The 16,935-nt window shown below is 41.6% G+C and overlaps 3 protein-coding genes and 1 non-coding gene across 6 annotated transcripts; 1 reads left to right on the forward strand and 3 right to left on the reverse strand.

Moving 5' to 3' along the window:
- Nucleotides 1–189: 189 nt before the first annotated feature.
- LOC137955293 (S-adenosylmethionine synthase 5) lies at nucleotides 190–2,992 on the reverse strand. The gene is made up of 2 exons (XM_068802165.1): nucleotides 2,911–2,992; nucleotides 190–1,731 (listed from the first exon to the last, which is right to left on the reverse strand). The coding sequence occupies exon 2, from the start codon at nucleotides 1,714–1,716 to the stop codon at nucleotides 532–534; it is 1,185 nt and encodes a 394-aa protein (XP_068658266.1). The 5' UTR covers nucleotides 1,717–1,731; nucleotides 2,911–2,992; the 3' UTR covers nucleotides 190–531.
- A 2,767-nt stretch (nucleotides 2,993–5,759) lies between these two features.
- Nucleotides 5,760–8,220, reverse strand: LOC137956119 (S-adenosylmethionine synthase 2-like). 2 transcript variants are annotated; one of them, XM_068803464.1, is made up of 2 exons: nucleotides 8,112–8,220; nucleotides 5,760–7,302 (listed from the first exon to the last, which is right to left on the reverse strand). In XM_068803464.1, exon 2 carries the CDS (start codon nucleotides 7,280–7,282, stop codon nucleotides 6,101–6,103), a length of 1,182 nt encoding a protein of 393 aa, XP_068659565.1. In that variant the 5' UTR covers nucleotides 7,283–7,302; nucleotides 8,112–8,220; the 3' UTR covers nucleotides 5,760–6,100. The 2 variants fall into 2 exon arrangements, with proteins under 2 accessions (XP_068659565.1, XP_068659564.1); XM_068803463.1 differs by having other exon boundaries at nucleotides 8,082–8,220.
- Nucleotides 8,221–8,353: 133 nt separating this feature from the next.
- TRNAF-GAA (transfer RNA phenylalanine (anticodon GAA)) lies at nucleotides 8,354–8,426 on the forward strand. The gene has a single exon. It is a non-coding gene; the product is annotated as a tRNA-Phe (tRNA).
- A 2,215-nt stretch (nucleotides 8,427–10,641) lies between these two features.
- On the reverse strand, nucleotides 10,642–15,411 carry LOC137955870 (uncharacterized). Of its 2 annotated transcripts, XM_068803053.1 has the most exons (8): nucleotides 15,112–15,411; nucleotides 14,187–14,492; nucleotides 13,235–13,443; nucleotides 13,107–13,155; nucleotides 12,886–12,975; nucleotides 12,729–12,791; nucleotides 10,858–12,449; nucleotides 10,642–10,697 (listed from the first exon to the last, which is right to left on the reverse strand). In XM_068803053.1, exons 1-7 carry the CDS (start codon nucleotides 15,277–15,279, stop codon nucleotides 10,893–10,895), a joined length of 2,442 nt encoding a protein of 813 aa, XP_068659154.1. In that variant the 5' UTR covers nucleotides 15,280–15,411; the 3' UTR covers nucleotides 10,642–10,697; nucleotides 10,858–10,892. The 2 variants fall into 2 exon arrangements, with proteins under 2 accessions (XP_068659154.1, XP_068659153.1); XM_068803052.1 differs by having other exon boundaries at nucleotides 10,642–12,449.
- Between the last annotated feature and the right edge of the window lie 1,524 nt (nucleotides 15,412–16,935).

Raw genomic sequence — 16,935 nt, forward strand, 5'->3', positions numbered from 1 at the left:
ACAAATGTCAAAGAGTACAATTCAATTTTATTTCAGGAGGAGACGAAAAAGAAAGCAATTATTACCATGCCTAGCGGTTACAAGCAATGAGGTTGGAGCTGTACCGTCTCAGATCATACTTCTCTAAGAAGTTGGAGGATCAGGTTGACTTTGTAGCGAACGGTGCAAAATGAATTTAATTGCTGTAAAGACACGAAATAACTTTTATCTTACTGAAGCATATGACGAGATTTGCTACAGTCGGACATGTTACAGCAGAGAGAACCTAAAAAGCTCTCTTTTCTTTTTCCATTTTGTTTCTCACACAGACACACCTCAAGCATAGTAGAATCTCGCATAAGATAACAATCTTGTTTTGTCTTTTAAGAATATCGTCTTTTCTTCTGCCACTACGCACAAGACAACGAACCCATAACGGGAAAGATAAAAACATAAAAAGGAGATAAAAATAGCCAAGGGAGAGAGAATCATGATTAGCGGCTGCGATCGAGTAAAATGATGGAAGACACGAAAACCATCCCCCGCAGCTGTCTAAGCATCAGCAGGCTTCTCCCACTTGAGGGGCTTCACCACTTCCCAAGTGAAATCGGTGTCGTCTCTGCCGAAGTGGCCATAGGCAGCTGTCTTCAAGAACCTGCCGTTGCCGCCTCTCTTGAGGTCCAGGTTAATGGTGATCATGCCGGGCCTGAAGTCGAAGTTCTCCTTCACAATCTTCAAAATCTCCTTGTCCGGGATTTTACCGGTGCCGTAGGAATCGACGAAGACGGACAGGGGTTCCGGCACACCTATGGCGTAGGAAACCTGCACAGTGCAGCGGCGGGCCAATCCATTGGCAACAATGCTCTTGGCTGCCTGCCTCACTATGTAAGCACCACTTCTATCCACCTTGGTTGGGTCCTTTCCGGAGAAGGCACCACCTCCGTGGGCTCCCCACCCACCGTAGGTGTCAATGATGATCTTGCGACCGGTGAGACCGGCATCACCGTGAGGTCCACCAATGACGAATCTGCCCGATGGGTTAAGATGGAAGATGGTCTTCTCGTCAAGGTATTTCTCCGGGATGACGGGCTTGATAACGTGCTCCTTGAGGTCAGCAGCAATCTCGTCGTTTGTGACAGTTTCATCGTGCTGGGTGGAGATGAGAACGGTGTGGACTCTGATGGGTACCATGGCCCCATTGTCGTTGTGGTATTCCACAGTGACCTGAGTCTTACCATCGGGACGGAGCCAAGAGCAGGTGCCGTTCTTGCGGACCTCGGTCAAGCGAGCACCAAGCTTGGTGGCAAGAACATGGCTGAGAGGCATCAGTTCAGGGGTCTCATCAGTAGCATACCCAAACATGTGACCTTGGTCACCAGCACCAATCTCCTCGGGGCGCTTAGTGAAGTGGCCGTGGACACCCTGGGCAATGTCAGGGCTCTGCTGCTCAATGTTAACGAGAACCTTGCAGTTGTCAGCGTCAAGCCCAACATCATCAGAAACGAAACCAATGGTGCGGCAGGTGTCACGGACAATCTTCTCATAATCAACATTAGCCTTAGTGGTGATCTCACCGAAGACCATGACCATGTTGGTCTTAGTACAGGTCTCACAAGCGACCTTGCTGTCTGGGTCCTGGGTGAGGCAGGCGTCGAGGACTGCATCCGAGATCTGATCGCAGAGCTTGTCGGGGTGACCCTCGTTAACGGATTCAGACGTGAATAGGAAGGTCTCCATTTCTCTTGCTAAAAACTGCAGTCAAAAAATTAATGCCAAAATTAAAGAGACGCAATCACCACGTAATACCAATATTAAAAAGATGCATTCGCCACGGAATTCAACTGCCACAATTAAGCGGCATCCCTAATAGCACATCTCATTCGAAATTCCAAATGAAACAGTATAATCACCGAAAGGTAACGAGTTGGACCTCTCGTAGACGAAAGGATGCACAACAGTTAGAACAATATAAGCGAATCATTAAAGAGAACAATAGAAGCGAATCATTAAAGAGGGCAGCCATGACGAGCGGAGAAATCAAATATTGCGCATATTCTACTTTTTTACTTCAGAAACGATCCAATACTAGGGCGAGCGAACAAGCTAATAGGGCAAAACAGCACTCCAGGCATGAGGCACCTAAAAGCGTCAAAACTACAGGGATGTTGAACATCATGCTATCAGGTGAAAAAAAAAGTGCTTGAAGAAGCGAAACAAAACCCAAATGAGAAAAAAAAAAAAAACATTAGCAAGACAACGACGAGAGATCTATTAAGAAGAAACAGATGAACCAAGAAAAGTAAGAGATCTCAGAGTCTGGACATGAAAATTTTAAATCGGGAGCAAAGGCATGTTAAGCTAAAAATATAAACAGATCCTTTTAGTCCAAAGCAACTCAACCATATCCAAAAAAGATAGAAAAGAAACTGAATACAACGCTTGGCAAACCTACTCTACTACATGAAACACCTCCATATCAAGCAAACGCAGATAAAACGCGACCAGATGCGGAGTTCATTAAACATAAGCTGAAAACAAGTAGAAAGAAATCTCTCTTTAGCCCGAGACTCCACTAAGCAAATAGATCTACGCGTTTGCAAGCATTCTGACGCAAAAAACCGGTTCCAAAACTTCAATCACTTTAAAACATAGACAAACCAAACACCAGTCACCTCAAATGCGCAAGCAGAAATCCTATAATCTCAGAGCAACATCACAATCCTAAAAAAGAAAAATGAAGATCAAATCCCACACATACTTCTGCAAAGAACGAACAAACACAACCAGATCCACAGCACATAACCTCAAAAAACATCCAAATCCCTCAAAAACCTACTCATCCCCCACATTTCCGTAAAGATCTGCACAAAATCAACAAAAACCGAAACAAAAACCAACAACAGCGCTCCCACAAGGAGGAAGAAACCGAACCTGGAAGACTGGCCTTCGCCGCCGCTGCAGCAGATCTGATACCAAACAGTAAGAAAGGTCTCAGCTGCTTCCCTCAAGCGTTTCTTTTCCAGCGCCTCTATTTATAGACGGACTTTTGTCCCCAAAAAATGTCAAGAGCCGATTCGGAAACGCGTACCCAGCACACCAGATCCAACGGTTGGAATCGTCTTCACCGTCAAACGCCAACCGTCCGATGAAACAAAATATCGTGCGGCCATGATTCTCAGGAGTCGGTTGAGGAGAGCGACTTTCTTCGAACTACCGCGCTAGACGTGGGTCTGGTAGGGGTACTGGCTATCGCCTGTCGTACACCAACCCCCAACCGGTCATCACAGCTCTGCTGCCTTCCGCTTAGCCGGACTTGTCGATCGGCTTCTAATTAAATGTCCAAAGTTACCCTCACATATTTGGGGCTCCTTGCCGGATTAGCAATGGCGTTTCAGTCTTTTCACTTTTTGTCTTTTCTGTTTCTCCCTGCCACGGACCTCGAAGCTTTAAAACAGGAAAGAAACTCTGTACAGATTCACCTGATTTTTTTTTTATAAATGAAAAGCCACGTAGGAATCTGTTGAGGTAAAATGGTAAATGTCCGAAAATTAGGACGATTATTAAATCTCCAAATTAAACATTAAATACGGAGGAAGCGTCCCGCGTATTAATTAGCTGTTAAATTAAATGAAATTACCTTCAGCTGGAAGGCGAGTTAATGAATGTATCCGGCGGCGTTTGCGGCCGAGTGAGAGAACTGACTCGTTTTCAAACATTTTTATTTATTTTTATTTTTGAAAGACATGTAGTCATAGTGGGACCATCCAGCCTCACTTTCTTCTAATCCGAGCAACCAGTGAAAAGAGGCAAAAGAAAAGCAGGCGAAGAGGTGGCTCCAATCGGATCTGTAACCACTTATTAATGGCGGAATCGGTCCCCTTCTCCACCGGCATTTGAAGAAAACAGGCGCACGAGGTCACACAACGCGGCCAATCCGTTCGCCCGCGGAGGATGCCGGCCCTTTCCTGATCTGGCCATGTGCAATTTCGTCGGCGAACGCGTTTGCTTTTTCTGGGATCTGATTTCATGCGAAAAAACTGACGCGCTTCCCTCTTCTGTGCTGAAACTGGAAGCTGCTTCGTTTCCGAACAAAATTATACACGTGTTATGATCAAAGAAAACATCACAACGATGCCGGTGCGCCACGTCAAAGCCCACGTCCCGTCACGCTAACAACTCATATCGAGCACACGACTGCAATAGCCACAGGACAGAGCCGAGACCGTAGAGCCGTGTCTCAGTTCCGGCGTGGCGGACAATCATTAGCGGAGCCTGAAGTGTTGTGTCCTGCGTGGGAGTGCGGTTCCGAGAAAGCTCACGCGATCTTCCGGAAGGGCACCAGCCGGTCAAGTGGGGTTGGTGGCAGTTGGCTTGGTTGACTACGATCCAATAGAGTTTCGTGGGTTGGTGATTCAAAGGGGCAGTGGAAATTTTTATTCTAGTTTTTGCTTAAGAAAGTGTTAGGCTTCGTGGTAGATTCAACTACCTTTACTAATATCTAGCAAGTCATTAATTTAATTAATTAATAGTTAGTGGAAGTTATCCTCTTGATTGGACTGCACGAATCTGAGTCTTCTCAAGATCATGAATTTATACGATTTTCTGAGAGGAGTAAATGAATCCCTTTTAAAATACAGAATCGATTCACTGGTTTTAATCCCAGTTCCTTCTAATCTCACCGAGGAAATAATCATAGTATTTAATCAAATAAAGATTTTTTTGGCTTAATTGAATCAAATTTTATGAAAAATCAACTTTCAACCTTCCATCACGATTAAGAATTTTGGGCAAGCTCATCTTTTTTTCTGAAGTACTGATTTCTTATATGATGATATGAAACATGGTCATATGCTGGATAATGCCTCCACGCAACCAGTCTTTCTAATCTTTCTGCAAAAAAATTATATGCCATGGCGTGCATTTGAGACAAAGAGTGACTAATTTCGCGTGGGAATGGCAGCTGAAGGTCAGTCACGAGGGCATGTCTCACGTGGGGACTCTTCGTCTCAAATGCTCCAACGAGGTGACGAGGAGGCTCGAATTTCTCTGTGGAGAGAAGACGATCCTAGTCGAGTCTCGAGTTGGAGCAGCCATGACTGTGCTTTTGACTCACTGTAGATTCGCGGACCGCACTTACGCGAGTTGCGTATTGTTGTGAGATGAGAGCGACGAACCAGGAAATTGAATTCAACGATTTGAAGAGAATCGGACAAGGGGAGGTGTGCGCAAGAGTTGACTATGACTGATGTTTGGGTGTCCAAATTGACTCTATGATGCCTTTTTGTTTTTTTGTTTTTTTTCTGGTTGTGTTGGAAGAGGAAGCACCGAGGAAGAAGGGCATGTTTTGATCTCGGAAGCCTCTGTTTTTGTGTTAATCTCTCTTCTGTGAGTTTTTTTGCTTTGATATATATGTTCTGCGTTTAAAAATGCATGCCTGCTTTGTGTTAAACTCGTATCTGGTTCCGATCTTTCGATGGTATTTTAGTTCTCTGTTGTTTGGCTAATTGAAGGATTCATGGAATGAGTTTGATTGTTTCAAATCAATCTTGGATGATTGGCATTAATGGTGGAATTGGGTGTCCATGATCGAGAGCCGATAACATCTTCGTCTTTATAAAAGTTGAATGAGCTCTTGCAAAACAGATCTGCAGTGAAGATTTCTTCGATTTATTTCTTCTGGGTAGATTATTCTACTACCGAATTAAATATTTGTGTATCTTTTGATTTGCCTTAATTTTGATTCATTTCATTGAAGGAACAGAACTTGTGTTCAATGAGAAGTATTTATTTCAGAAATGATTTATGATTGAAAGTACAGAGATGGCCAACAAGAAACGACCAGAATCAGATAACGTACTAGAACTGTAGCTAATTCTTTAGTAAGGAGGTGATACACCTCTCCTGTTCATAAATCTCTCCTACTTACGAAGTCTGGAGAGTATGATTCTGCTATGAAACAGAGCAGTAGCAGCTCTGAGAATAATTTTTGAAGCAGTAAACACAACCCCTTCATATCTAATTTCTTCTTCTCGCAAGACGGGCCTCAACCTAAACAAGCTTCATTTTTCTTCTTGCTGACTGAAAAATGGGGATGATCCATTCATACGAATTAGACAATTCTCTAAGAAGCAGTCTTCTCCCACTTGAGGGGTTTCACCGCCTCCCAGGTGAAATCCGGATCATCCCTGCCAAAGTGTCCATAAGCTGCAGTCTTCAAGTATCTACCATTACCTCCCCTCTTGAGGTCGAGGTTAATGGAGATCATCCCTGGTCGGAAATCAAATTTCTCCTTCACTATCTTCAATATCTCCTTATCCGAAATCTTACCAGTGCCATACGTGTCAACGAAAACAGAGAGCGGCTCCGGCATTCCGATGGCGTATGACAACTGCACAATGCAGCGGCGAGCCAACCCACTGGCAACGATGCTCTTTGCCGCCTGCCTAGCAATGTATGCCCCGCTGCGATCCACCTTCGAGGGGTCCTTGCCGGAGAAAGCACCGCCGCCGTGAGCGCCCCAGCCACCATAAGTGTCGATGATGATCTTCCGCCCGGTGAGGCCTGCATCACCGTGCGGTCCGCCGATCACAAAACGACCAGATGGATTCAGATGGAAGATGGTTTCCCCGTCCAGGTACTTCTCTGGTATCACAGGTTTGATCACATGCTCCTTGAGAGCTGCGGCGATTTCATCGTTGGTGACAGTCTCATCGTGCTGGGTGGAAATGAGCACAGTGTGGATTCTGATGGGAACCATGGCTCCAGTGTCGTTGTGGTAGTCGACGGTGACCTGGGTCTTCCCGTCCGGTCGAAGCCATGGGAGGATACCACTCTTGCGGACCTCCGTCAGACGGGTTCCGAGGTTAGTGGCAAGGACATGGCTAAGGGGCATCAACTCAGGGGTCTCGTCTGTAGCGTATCCGAACATGAGGCCTTGATCACCGGCACCGATATCCTCCGGGGACTTGGTGAAGTGGCCATGAACGGCCTGGGCAATCTCAGCGCATTGCTGCTCTATGTATACGAGGACCTTGCAGTTGTCTGCATCGAGGCCTACATCGTCTGCAACGAAGCCAATGGCTCGGCAAGTATCACGGACAACCTTCTCGTAGTCTACATTTGCCCTGGTAGTGATCTCCCCGAGAACCATGACCATGTTAGTCTTGGTGCAGGTCTCACAGGCAACCTTGCTGTCGGGGTCCTGGGCAAGGCAGGCGTCGAGGATTGCGTCTGATATCTGGTCGCAAAGCTTATCGGGGTGGCCTTCGTTCACTGATTCAGACGTGAACAAGAAGGTCTCCATTTCTCTTTCAGAAACCGAGGCTGCAATCGGAATTCGAAATCAGCAGAGCCTCCAATAGCAATTAAAGCAGTAAACTGCAGCTTCCAGTCCAAGTAAACTCTCCAGTATCAACATCTAATAAAAAAATGCGAGAGGAAGAACTAGACAAAAGATTAAATTTTTGGAGGAAGCGCAGTGGAGTTCTGGCAGTAAAAGAAGACCGAATAGCTTCTAATTAAGTCTTTCACGAGAACTAATTTATAAACTGCAACCTATCACAAACTGTATGGATAATTAAATTCTAGTTCGAAATCAGTTTCAGAACTACGGAAAATGAAGGATATCTCAAAGTGCAGCAGGAACAGAGGAGATGTAAACGAAACCCAAAAGAAAATCGACGATTTTAAGCTTAACGAAAAAGGCAGGGTAACTTTACAATAGTCTATGTTGATTTCATCTTAGCAGTTTTATAAACTGTAATCTACTAAAATTGAATGGATCAACTTAGTTTCAAACTGAAATCAGTTTCTAAGCTACAGAAAAGAAACTTCAAATGATATCGAAGATTTTTTTTTTTAAATTATGAGATTGACAGGGTGATATTCAAATGAAATCAATAGAAAACCATGAAGTAAAAAGACTAACGATGATTACACTTAGATTGGGTAGGAGCAGTCAAATTAATCAAGATTGAAAACCACAAGTCCCACGACTGATAATTGGAAACTCAGTAATAACCCAAATCAACAATTGCTCAGATCATCCCAAAACAGCCACGTCTCCCAAACGCAAACAAATACGAGGTTAAATAGAGACTAACCCATCTGCGGAAGTTAAGAAGGAGCACAACCTTGAACTAAAAAAGCAACCCTAGCTGCTGCTACTGCTGTTGGGAGGTGGGGAAGATGAAAGAAAGCTGGCCTACCGACGCACCTTGCTTCAGCTCCCTCTCTTCTTTCTCAATCTCCGCTTCTGTTTAGGTTGTGAATCGGAGAACCTTCGGCCTACCGATGTAACATATTCTGTTACAACATTATTAGTCGTCTAATAGGAAATCAACTAGATATTTGTCAAACAAAAGAAGTCAACAATGCGGGGATAGCTCAGTTGGGAGAGCGTCAGACTGAAGATCTGAAGGTCGCGTGTTCGATCCACGCTCACCGCAATCGGTTTTTCTTCATTTTTTAATTTTTTTAATTTCTAATTATTCTTTTTCGGGATGGCTTTAAGTGAAGAAAGGAAAGAGATTAATTTTTCAGAGGGAATTTCACTTAAATACTCATTTAAAATAAAATATTTTTAAAAATACCGACGTCATCAAAATATTTCTAAAACTACCCAACTTTGACCGGTCAAATGCCTATGTGTGCAATCAAAAGCGACACATAAGCTTTGACTATTTATGTGTCGCCATGTCATCTGTGCAGTAAACATAGATCAACACATCGTCTGCCACGTCATTATTTTACCATGTCATCTGCCACGTAAGTTGACATGTCATTAAATAAAAATTAATTTAAAAAAAAAATCAGATACATTTTTATTACCTAATATCTATAATATTGGACATTTATCTTTGGGAAAAATAATAAATGTTATGTCTGGAAGCCTAAAATTATTTTAGAGTTTAAAAATATAATTTATTTGTATAATTTTTATCATATTATTTACAAAATAATAAATTATTAAAAATATATATTAGTTAATTAAAAATCTTACAATACCTTTTATTATCGATTAAAAATATTTATTAACTGAAAAAATATAAAAATTTTACTTGAGTTTCAAAAATAAATGTACCGGTACACTTTTTATTACCTTATATTTAAAATAATAAGTTATAAAAAATCTTATTCTTACCATTTTAACACCTTTTTATTATCGATTTAAAAATTATTTTAATAAAAATTTTTGAAAATTTTAGTTTTGAGTTTAAAAATCAAATTTATCAATAAGTTTTTTTTTTCAAATTTAGTATTACCTTATATTTAAAATAATTAAAAATAAAATAAATATATAATTAATTAAAAAAATTTACTCTTACTAATTTAACATATTTTATTATCGATTTAAAATATTTAAAATTTTTTAATTTTTTAATTTTTTAATTTTTTAATTGAGAGGGGGAGGCGTCAAGGGCAAAGTCTGAGGCCGAGCGGCGGCAGCAAGCACTGCGGGAGGGGAGAGGAGAGGGGGGAGAGGAGAGGAGAGGAGGCCGAGGTTGAGCGACGGCAACGAGAGGAGAGAGGGCGAGGCCAGAGGAGGCCGAGGTCGAGCGACAGCGATGGCGGCGAGAGGGCGAGAGGAGAGGAGAGGAAGCCGAGCGACGGAGGGTGAGAGGGCGAGAGGAGGAGAGGAAAAAGATGAGAGGGGACACATAAGGCATTTAATTTTTATTTAATGACGTGTCAGCTTACGTGATAGATGACATGGTAAAATAATGACATGGCAGACGACGTGTCGATCTATGTTTACTGCATAGATGACTACTTATGTGTGGCTTTTGACTGCACATATAGGCATTTGACCGGTCAAAGTTGGATAGTTTTAAAAATATTTTGATGATGTCGGTATTTTTTAAAATATTTTATTTTAAATAAGTACGTAAGTAAAATACCCTTTTTTAGATCCTTCAGAGCACGAAGGACGACGTCGGATCACAACCCTGCAGTTGGTCTTGATCTTCACCATCGCCGCCGCAAACCTATCCGGCCAGGGGCTGGGGAAGACAGCGTTGTTGTCGACCATGCGGCCATAGTGGAGTTGGTGATGACCGCGTCGGATTAGGTGAGGAGACTCAGGTTGCCCTTTAGGCCCACGTAGTACTTATTGTCGAGCACGTTGGGCGTCAGTGCGTCGAGAGGAACGACGAAGGCTCGCTGAAGGTGCTGTTGGCGGGGCACTGGGTTTTCAGCTTGGCGGGGTCGAGGGAGGGAGCAGTGGCGTTGGTCACGTTGTTGAAGTTGTAGAGTCTGATGACGAAGGCGCTGCAGTGGGGTCGACGGAGGGAATAGGCGCCAAAGAGGGTGACCATGTCTTCGGCGGTGAGGCTCTTCCGGGCAAACACTAATACAGTTGTACTTTAGTCGGAAATAGCGCCTGAGTTTCCAAGTTTGATTTTTCAGATGAGAGCTGGTTATGAACTTTTAACTTAAAAAAGGGTTACCGGAGTTACGAACATAGGAATCAGTTCATGTGGTCAATTAGAACATTTGCTAGGTTCCAGGTTCCTCACACAGTGTGGTAGATTGCCTGAATGTCTGGTTGTCCTAACCCATCTATAACAATCAAGGGATGGAAACCAATACAATATATGAAGATTTTTATAAAAAAGCAGGAAAGCTAAGCAAAGAGCATTACCGGAGACGCGAGCTGGTGTGGGACATCCAAAAGTATCATCATTTTATACATTGTTACATATGCAGTTGCGCACTCTCTGACACAGGAAAAATTTGGTATCAACAAATTAATCACATTTTCAAACAGAAAATTTCTGCCCATGCTGGATATTTTTTATACAAAACCCAGCATAAATACACACAAGATTCATATGGATAACAAAACCGAAAAAGAAAAGAGAAGCGACATGCAAGTACCTCACAAAAGTAAACTATCGTTTAAAGCCGCACTTTCAAGAATCCCTTTGGGATATTGCCTTTAATCTCTGCCCCCTACCATTCCGCCAAACCCCACGAACTGGTAAACCATCTGAAGAGTTCCTGTTCATTGTTGGTTCTTCACGCTCAGGGCTTGTTTCTGGTCGTCCCAGATCAAGTAGGGCTGCGGCAGAGCCATCACCAAGTCGGACCCTGCGAAACTTTGATGTCTTCAACCTGCGTTTACTGTTGACACCATCACCCAGATTTTGGCTTTGGTGCTCCCCTTCCAAACTCCACTTGTTTAAAGAATTAACTTCTGCTTGATCTGGTCCCTTCATCTTTCCTTTACTCACTCGATAACCATCTTTCTGCAATACCTCCACCTCTTCTGTAGGCTTATAATTTGACTGTAGTTTCCTTGCTGAATCCAGGAAACTATCAGCCAACGTGTCCTTGGAAGTGTTTGCACCATTTACAAATTTACCCTTATCTTTGCTAGGACCATTCTCAGTTTTATTCTTGGAAGACTTGATTTTTTCTTTCGAGTTACTACTACGGCCATTTTCAAGAGTTAGCAAATTAGCATTATAGGTCTCAATGAGCTCCCTTCGTTTCTCAAGATCAGGGCAGAGTCGAGCTAGCTCAAGAACCAGGTGTGAGAGACCAAACTGCTCAACATATGCAAGATACTCAAATGTACCAATTTCACCAAGACGAAACTTGGCTGACATTTCTTTGAAAGCTGTGTATTTGCTCTCATCCATTCCCAGACCAGTACGAATCCTCTCAACTAAAGATCTGTTTGCAGAATGAATATCTTCAACCTTCAGCAAACTCTCGCTACTATGAATGCTTGAAGAACCTCTTTCAACAAGATTTGGAGCTGAAAATGAATGGCTGACTCTCTTTTTCATGCTCTTTGAATTCCTTGGCAAGCTAGCAGAATTTGATCCCACATGGCCTTGATCAGTCATAGGCTTAGCCTGTGAACTGGAAGAAGATGAGAGTTGATTTATTGCCGGCCAAGATATAGTTGGACGAGCTGAACTAGATGAAACAAGTCCAGGATTTAGCGAAGACCCTACTGGGGGATAATTACTTGATGAGACATGGTTTGACCATGGACTTGATTGAGCAGAATTGAGTACTCTTACAGTTCCCTTGTTGCGTTGCCGTAGTCGAGCAGCCATTGTATCCTTTGCTGGTGCTTCTGAATCTTGTGCAAGTTTGGTTGTACTGCTGCTTGGGCCCATGGGTAATGGAGGAAATGAAGATTCTTCAAGGTGTGAGTTTCTTGAGCTTTGGCTAACTGCTTGCAGATACCTTGAAGAAGGTTCCACATCAGAGGCGACAGTTAACAACTCAAAGGGGTTTAGCACATCATTCACATCAGTTGAGACTCCAGGAATGGGACCTATCATAGCATTTGATGTAGAATCAAGAGCCGCATCATCTGCATTTGCAGTCTCCAGGCTTGCTTCAATTGCCAATGACAGCTGATTATCAGCAGAGTCACGATGAAAACCCCGCCCACGACCTCGGCGCTGATCTGGTTCATTACTGCGCCGATATCTGAAGCTAACTGGTATCTAAACAAACAACCAGAGAGAGATGGTTTTAATTGTAAGGCTGTAATACTACACTGGTGCAGAAAATGATCTCAAAGCTTGATTATGTATTGTAGCTCTATTATTTACACCTTTTCTCAAAAAAAGAAGAAGCAATATTATGCATCACATATGCTAATCAAGACAATTTCCTCAAAGGTTGGAAAAAAGGTTGAATTACTTGACACTCTCACATAAAACGTGCATTGATGGCTATCGATATTTCTAAGAGAAGGAATTTGACAGATAGGTCATCCACACCTGAAGTGCAGCATTGCGCTTAGATCGCGACATATGCCCTCCATGCTCTAAAGCATTATGCCTCTAAACAACAAGAAACAAACACATAAGTTTCTGAAAATAAAAAAATTGAGAAACTCAACATAAAAAAACAGAGCTGATGAAATCAACCAGTTACCTTCATCTCAGCATCAGATAGGAACACAACAAACTTCTTTGCAAGACAGGCCTCATTCTCACACAGATAATGCTCATTGCGGAAATGAATCTGTAAGGGGAATTTTATACAACATATAATAGGATCTCAAACCTGAGCAGGTTGTAGAATAAAAATTATTCTCAGATATAATATGTGTCAACAAATATGTTACATCAAGGGGACCAAAAGAAACAACTCACCTCTAGATCATCATAATTTTTGTAGTACTCATACTGCCCAGGATGCTGCCTGTACATGCCACAACAAGTGAGTCACCATCACATCAAAACCAAAACTGAACCAACATGCTAAAAGAAAGTTACTGTACCTTTGGCATATGTGGCAAGTATAATGTTCGGTAGACATGTGCATATACAGCTCATTATCCCCATAAAATGGATTCTGGCAGAACTCACACATTGGATGCCCCATGAAACCACCCCGATCAGCCTCACTGCCATCCACCACAGAATCACCTGTGCTAATGTGTTGATTTAATTGTGCCCTTGTATAAAGCTTCTGTTCACAAATAAATACCTGCTCCAATGCCAATAGAAAAGTCACTCGATTGATTTATGTTGTGCATATATATATATATATATATATATATAGAGAGAGAGAGAGAGAGAGAGAGAGAGGGGGAGAGAGAGAGAGAGAGAGAGAGAGAGAGAGAGAGAGAGAGAGAGAATGCATGGCTTTTGTTGCTGGTTACAAAACTGCCTATGAGAATAACTTATTACATTGTCAAAGTGGAACAGCAGTAAAGATGTTCTTGAAGAAAAAGAATCAGCCATCAACAATGACAGAAAAGGGTCACAAAAAGCCTGGTCATGGATTCCTCTTTCTAAATACACCAGACAGACAATAATCTTTCTCATGGTTCAGACGTGTGATGTAACAAGCCAAGACAATTTGAGAGTGTTCAACTTAGTAAAATTAGTTCCAACAATGAGTTAAAGAAACGTCAACTGGCAATGCTTCAACTCTTTATCAAATGATCATTAATGCATTTCACTTTTACACTGTAATGGCAACAAAGTTATGATGAAAATAAAGATGATGGTGGTTCAACTTCATATCTCCTTTCCAATTTCTTTTCTAATCACGTCTATTAGAATTTTCTTAAATGGACTCTCTATTTAAAAAAAGATAATCAAACACAAGTAATATCATTGTTTCTCGTCCTTGCACCATTTTTATTCTCAACGAGTCTTTCAATCTAACTAAAGGCTCCTAGATTTATTAGGTGAAATAAAACGTTTGGATAGTCAGAAACTCACCTTCCTTCCCTCCAGACATAAGCTGCACATGAACAATTTGTGCCTATGGAATAAGTGACCTTTCAATTGTTCAATATTCCTATACTTGGCCCTTTTTTTCAAGCCTTCGTTTCCTTGCTCCTCTGCCAATTTGTCACAGACTCTACAGGACAATCTGCACATGGCTTTGATCATCTTGTAGTGATCAGCATCATCAAAAAATGACCCAGTATCCTCATGGTACCAATACTTTCCAACTCGACCCTCGATAGCATCAGACCCAAAAACGGAGAAGTCACTTATTGTTGCTGTATAATCTCCTAAAGCCTGTAAAATCAAACAAAAAATAATAAAACCAAACAGATACCGTTACCCACGTTAGTCCAAGACAACACCTAGGATAAGCGTGAGGCTAATTGTACCACTTGATAGCATTGGCATATGGAAAAATAAATGAATCTCGGACAGCCGAAGTTTCTAAATCACCTAGTTTTGTCCGTTGAATCGACTTAAACTATCACCAAGAACAAAACAAAACAAACTTTATAGGAAACATGACCTTAACAAGTTTAAACTGAAACAAATGGCACCTAACTTTCCAAACAATCAAAGGATAAAACGAGGAGACACCATTTCAAGTTTCGCAATGCCATTGTTACTGCTGGACCGAAAGAAAAAAAAATACAAAACCCTCGAGACATAACAAAGAGATTACAGGAGACAACATCCCAGTATAACCAAATTATATTTGACACTGAAAGATGGAACAATGATCGAAAACAACTCCCAATTCAGAAACCGTGCCAACAAAGATAAATCCATAACTACACGGTTCAGAAACGTAGCAACACAATGGTGCATACGATCAAACAATCAAAACATAAATACACAAAAATTTAAAATATCCACCAATCCCTAAACATCGAAAATTCCAAAGAAACCCTACCTTAGTCACAAAGACGACAGCCGATTCGGTCTTGCACAGGCAACAACGCCGATCATCGAGAACAAACTTCAAACGAACAACGCAGGTGGAGCACACCTCTCGATGACCACAGGGTCCGTAGGCGACCCACTGAAGCGGCTCGGCGCAGACTGCACAGCAATCCTCCATGAGAATTTGATCTGAAAAAAATTCGAAAAAAACGATGATGAGATCGAAGAGATCAAGGGTTTTGAAAGGACGCCGAGCTGCCGCGGAGGGGAAAGGAAGGAGACCGGACGGAAGACCGAAGACGTAATAGTACTTTTTAATCTTTTGGGGGGTTAGTGCACTGGGTGAAGGAAATGGAAAGCGAAAGCTAAAGCCAAAGTGAAAGTGAAATGGAACTTTTTGGATGGAAACTGCAAAGGAAAATATTTTCTTGCGTAGTGCCCAAGATCGAAAATATAGTGGTAATAACACACCACCATTACTGTCACTAGATTTTGAATGCTTCGATGGGGCTTGTATTTTCTTATGGCTTTATAAATACTACAAGTCTCTGTTCATTCTTTGGCAGGCAATTTCAGCAACAAATACAGGAAGTTCATTACTCATCTCTCTCTCTCTTGTTGGTATCTATTAAATTTCAATGGAACTGCCCAATACAGATTAGTATGATTCGGCTTCTGCTATTTTTGACCAATTGTTTCCAATATATTTCTTTTGGCTTTCTCTTGATTGAGACGAGTGGAAACAGTTTTTGTCATTAGATGAAAATTGTGACAAATTGAGATAACTTGATAAGAATCGTAAACAAATAGTTAAAAGATATGATACAACCTAGCAATCGATCAATCAAGATGGTCTGCAACTCAAACATCGATTACAAAAATTACAAGGAAAAAAGACCACCAACAGAAACGACCAATAAATTTTATGGATCCTACAGGCGCTAAGCAAAGTCTTCCATATGACCAGATTGAGTTCTGTAGTCTTCCATATGACCAGATTGGGTTTTGTAGGCATCTTTTCAATGAGTTCTCTCGCCTCTTTCAGAAGCCCAACCCGTCCAAGAAGATCAACTATACAACCATAATGTCGAATATTAGGAGTTACCCAGTAAACATTTTTCATTTCATCGAAAATAAGTTTGCCCTCATCAACTAAACTTGCATGGCTACCAGCATTCAAAATAGTAACAAATGTAATATCATTGAGATGAACAACTAATTGAATTCCAGGCTGATAACTTCTTGATCTGGAGTTTGTTGAAAACCCCAACTGCATCTTTCACACATCCACATTTACAGTACATATCAACAAGAGCTGAATCTAAAACTCCATCTACTTCCATTTCTCGTCTTTCTACATAAACATGAATCCACTTCCCATGAGTAACCAGATGAGCAATAGCAGGAAGAACACTCACAAGCGTTACTTCATTTGGTTTAACTTTTGTACTTCTCATTAGCAGAAACATCTCCGCCTGCCCACGTTTGACATACCCTTTCAACCATCATGAAAGTCCAAGTAACCACATTCTTTCCAACCATTCCACTAAAAATCTGTCTCGTAGACTCCAGCTCTCCATTTTCTCCCTTCCATGAGTATCCAAACAAGAGAAATTAAACCTCTTTTCTTTTCTTTTCCCTTTCTCTATCACTTTCTCCTTTTTTCCTTTTCTTTTCTCTTCACCATCTGTGTTCCAAACACAACCTCAGGCAAACCTTCTTTTTTCTCTATGAATGAAAATAGAATTCCAAATTGCATAACTATTAAAAAAATATATAAATAATTATTATCTTAACATATTTAGAAATTTTAAAATAATAATTTTCAACCAAC

Source organism: Aristolochia californica, unplaced genomic scaffold, assembly GCF_029961685.1.
Source record: "Aristolochia californica isolate CCGP_79_NKW_82.1479 unplaced genomic scaffold, dmAriCali1.0.hap1 SCAF_2, whole genome shotgun sequence".
NCBI classification, from domain to species: Eukaryota; Viridiplantae; Streptophyta; class Magnoliopsida; order Piperales; family Aristolochiaceae; genus Aristolochia; species Aristolochia californica.